Source organism: Littorina saxatilis, linkage group LG3, assembly GCF_037325665.1.
Source record: "Littorina saxatilis isolate snail1 linkage group LG3, US_GU_Lsax_2.0, whole genome shotgun sequence".
Lineage (NCBI taxonomy): Eukaryota > Metazoa > Mollusca > Gastropoda > Littorinimorpha > Littorinidae > Littorina > Littorina saxatilis.
Genome location: NC_090247.1, coordinates 75,747,734 through 75,752,463, shown reverse-complemented (window position 1 = coordinate 75,752,463; position 4,730 = coordinate 75,747,734). Strand labels below are relative to the sequence as shown.

The window sequence follows — 4,730 nt, the reverse complement described above, 5'->3', positions numbered from 1 at the left end:
TGATCTTATCTTTTTGTGTGTAAGCAGGATTTGACTGCCAAACATTGGAGGGGCCAATCACTGGCGAGGGGTGTGTTGAAAAGGGTTTGGCTGTAATGATCATATCTTTGTGTGTGAATCAGGGTTTGGGCGGTGCCTGGTGTACCGCAAGCAGACGGTGGTTGTGAAGCGCTACGCCAACCAGACGTTCGACGTCATCAAGGGGCCGCTCTTCGACCCCAAGCTGGGCAAGTTCACCTGGAAGCACCAGGCGCTGGAGACGGACGGCATCGTGGCGGCGGGCGAGCGTGTAGAGAACAAGCAGGTGATGGTCAACAAGTCCATGCCCACCGTTACCGCCTCCCCCATCCAGGGTGCCGCCGTCAATAGGGAGCCGCAGTACAAGGACGTCCCCGTCACGTGAGTTACCTCCCTTTATCTTTTGTCTTACCTCCCCCATCCAGGGCGCCGCCGTCCATAGGGAGCCCCAGTACAAGGACGTCCCTGTCACGTGAGTTACCTCCCTTTGTCTTACCTCCCCCATCCAGGGCGCCGCCGTCCATAGGGAGCCCCAGTACAAGGACGTCCCTGTCACGTGAGTTACCTGCTGATCTAACACTGTTAACTTTGGTTGTACAGGTACAAGAACCCGGTGCCGTCCTACGCAGAGAAAGTGCTGATCACAGAGAACCTAGAGGAAAGCTTCCTCATCAAAATCCTGCTGCGCCAGACACGCCGCCCAGAGATTGGCGACAAGTTCAGCAGTCGGCACGGACAGAAAGGGTTAGTACAGTCCTAGCACCCCCCCTTTTAAGACATCCCTCCCCTTTAGGGTTAACCCCCCCTTTCAGGAACATGACCCTAATGGTTTATCCAAAAGGGTGTTAACAAAACATTCATCATCATCCTCCCCTTTAGGGTTAACCCCCCCCCCCCCCCCTTTCAGGAACATGACCCTAATGGTTTATCCAACAGGGTGTTAACAAAACATTCATCATCATCCTCTCCTTTAGGGTTAACCCCCCCCCTTTCAGGAACATGACCCTAATGGTTTATCCAACAGGGTGTTAACAAAACATTCATCATCATCCTCCCCTTTACAGACCTCTGTTCATGACCTCTGTTCATGACCTCTGTTTATGACCCCTGTTCATGACCTCTGTTCATGACCTCTGTTCATGACCTCTGTACATGACCTCTGTTCATGACCTCTGTTCATGACCTCTGTTCATTACCTCTGTTCATTACCTCTGTTCATTACCTCTGTTCATTTACCCACATTTTAAGACTCCCTCTTTTTGAAGACCTCATTGCCTCAGATTTGTGCACTAGGCATGATTTCACATTTCACAGTTACTGGTTACTCATTTGAACCACAAGTCAAACAGATACGTTATATCATTCCAGACACAAATTATGTTTAACCTGTTCACTGCCAGGAAATATTTGTACACAAAACATTACCTGTGTTTGCCTGCGTTGTATAAATGAATACACCACTCACTAACATCGTTGTATAAATGAATACACCACTCACTAACATCGTTGTATAAATGAATACACCACTCACTAACATCGTTGTATAAATGAATACACCACTCACTAACATCGTTGTATAAATGAATACACCACTCACTAACATCGTTGTATAAATGAATACACCACTCACTAACATCGTTGTATAAATGAATACACCACTCACTAACATCGTTGTATAAATGAATACACCACTCACTAACATCGTTGTATAAATGAATACACCACTCACTAACATCGTTGTATAAATGAATACACCACTCACTAACATCGTTGTATAAATGAATACACCACTCACTAACATCGTTGTATAAATGAATACACCACTCACTAACATCGTTGTCTAAATGAATACACCACTCACTAACATCGTTGTATAAATGAATACACCACTCACTAACATCGTTGTATAAATGAATACACCACTCACTAACATCGTTGTATAAATGAATACACCACTCACTAACATCGTTGTATAAATGAATACACCACTCACTAACATCATTGTATAAATGAATACACCACTCACTAACATCGTTGTATAAATGAATACACCACTCACTAACATCGTTGTATAAATGAATACACCACTCACTAACATCCTTGTATAAATGAATACACCACTCACTAACATCGTTGTATAAATGAATACACCACTCACTAACATCGTTGTATAAATGAATACACCACTCACTAACATCGTTGTATAAATGAATACACCACTCACTAACATAGTTGTATAAATGAATACACCACTCACTAACATCGTTGTATAAATGAATACACCACTCACTAACATCGTTGTATAAATGAATACACCACTCACTAACATAGTTGTATAAATGAATACACCACTCACTAACATCGTTGTATAAATGAATACACCACTCACTAACATCGTTGTATAAATGAATACACCACTCACTAACATCGTTGTTTGTTGTTCTTGTTTGTGGCCCGTTAAAGCAAGTTACCCAGGACGTCAGATGGCGTCCTACAGTCAGTGAAAGGGTTAAATATCATTGCTGTAAACCCCTGTTTTATATCACCCAGCATTCCGTGAGAAGACGAAGTAAGCCTTGTTTGCTGTGAAAATGGAATGTTGCCATGGATACTGTCTGTGTGTGCAGGGTGTGTGGTCTGATTGTGCCGCAGGAAGACATGCCCTTTACTGACCTTGGCATCTGTCCTGACATTGTAAGTTTCATGATGATTTTAGTTCTCCACTCTCTGCATGTTAGGTTGTTCCATTCTAAAAGTGTTGTCCTTCAGTTGACTTTCAACTTTACAAAGATAATTTTACAATAACTTAGGAGACCAATAATGGCTCTAAACATTCAAAATACAGGCCATATGCTTAATGTTATTGTTGTTTTAAAACAACTGGCAGCATAACTTTGTTTGCAATAATTCAGAACTTTTTGTTGTGAACATGATGTTAAAACAATGACACTGGGGAGGTGTGTGTGACATTGTCATAAGAATTGTGTTTTGCCTGCACATAATAAATGACACGACGACCATCCCAAGGATCCCAGATGAGTTTTTCTTCTATATAATTGACCTTTCCATAGCGACCCCCTGTTTATAATGACCAGTTGTGGTCGGTCCCTCTGGTGGTGGTTACAGACAGGTGTGGTCGTTACAGACAGGTGTGGTGGTTACAGACAGGTGTGGTGGTTACAGACAGGTGTGGTGGTTACAGACAGGTGTGGTGGTTACAGACAGGTGTGGTCGTTACAGACAGGTTTGACTGTAGAGTGTGTGGCATAGACTTCCTCATTCATACATTACGTACATGTAGAGTTAACTCTAAATACTATTGGTACATTACGTACATGTAGAGTTAACTCTAAATACTATTGATACATTACGTACATGTAGAGTTAACTCTAAATACTATTACTCCTGAACAGATCATGAATCCCCATGGGTACCCATCTCGCATGACGGTGGGCAAGCTGATGGAACTGCTGGGCAGCAAGGCAGGGGTGCTTGAGGGAAACTTCAAGTATGGCACAGGTAAGAACTCACAACTCAACAATGAGTGATTGGCACAGGTGATAACTGGCAACTGACCATGGAGGCCAAGAAAAATAAATCCATGTTTCTGATTCCCCAGCCGACCGACCCTATTTTTTCTTCCCGACCGTGGAACTTATTTTGACCCTTCGAAAAAAAGAAAAAAAAACAGACCTACATACAGATCCCTTAAAAATCCGCTATACACAATGCTAGGCCGCATATCTTTTTACATTTAGTCAAGTTTTGACTAAATGTTTTAACGTAGAGGGGGAATCGAGACGAGGGTCGTGGTGTATGTGCGTGCGTGCGTGTGTGTGTGTGTGTGTGTCTGTGTGTGTGTGTAGAACGATTCAGACTAAACTACTGGACCGATCTTTATGAAATTTGACATGAGAGTTCCTGGGTATGTAATCCCCAGACGTTTTTTTCATTTTTTTGATAAATGTCTTTGATAACGTCATATCCGGCTTTTCGTGAAAGTTGAGGCGGCACTGTCATGCCCTCATTTTTCAACCAAATTGGTTGAAATTTTGGTCAAGTAATCTTTGACGAAGCCCGGACTTCGGTATTGCATTTCAGCTTGGTGGCTTAAAAATTAATTAATGACTTTGGTCATTAAAAATCTGAAAATTGTAAAAAAAAATAAAAATTTATAAAACGATCCAAATTTACGTTCATCTTATTCTCCATCATTTTCTGATTCCAAAAACATATAAATATGTTATATTTGGATTAACAACAAGCTCTGAAAATTAAATATATAAAAATTATTATCAAAATTAAATTGTCGAAATCAATTTAAAAACACTTTCATCTTATTCCTTGTCGGTTCCTGATTCCAAAAACATATAGATATGATATGTTTGGATTAAAAACACGCTCAGAAAGTTAAAACAAAGAGAGGTACAGAAAAGCGTGCTATCCTTCTTAGCGCAACTACTACCCCGCTCTTCTTGTCAATTTCACTGCCTTTGCCATGAGCGGTGGACTGACGATGCTACGAGTATACGGTCTTGCTGAAAAATGGCATTGCGTTCAGTTTCATTCTGTGAGTTCCACAGCTACTTGACTAAATGTTGTATTTTCGCCTTGTTTCATTTCTACTGGCTTTCTGTGACGTTTGAGCGTTAATCATTTCGGAAACCTTGCAGTAGTTACTTTGCTGGGATTTTTGAGTCACTTGAGAAAAA

At 41.5% G+C, this 4,730-nt stretch overlaps 1 protein-coding gene across 1 annotated transcript in view; it reads left to right on the top strand.

Moving 5' to 3' along the window:
* The window catches only part of LOC138963281 (DNA-directed RNA polymerase III subunit RPC2-like), an 89,403-nt gene that overhangs the window by 81,744 nt on the left and 2,929 nt on the right, over window positions 1-4,730 (top strand). Inside the window, exons 21-24 of the mRNA XM_070335343.1 lie at window positions 123-399; window positions 619-762; window positions 2,646-2,712; window positions 3,432-3,537. Coding sequence (XP_070191444.1) covers window positions 123-399; window positions 619-762; window positions 2,646-2,712; window positions 3,432-3,537 — 594 coding nt within the window. The remainder of the gene's footprint in view (window positions 1-122; window positions 400-618; window positions 763-2,645; window positions 2,713-3,431; window positions 3,538-4,730) is intronic.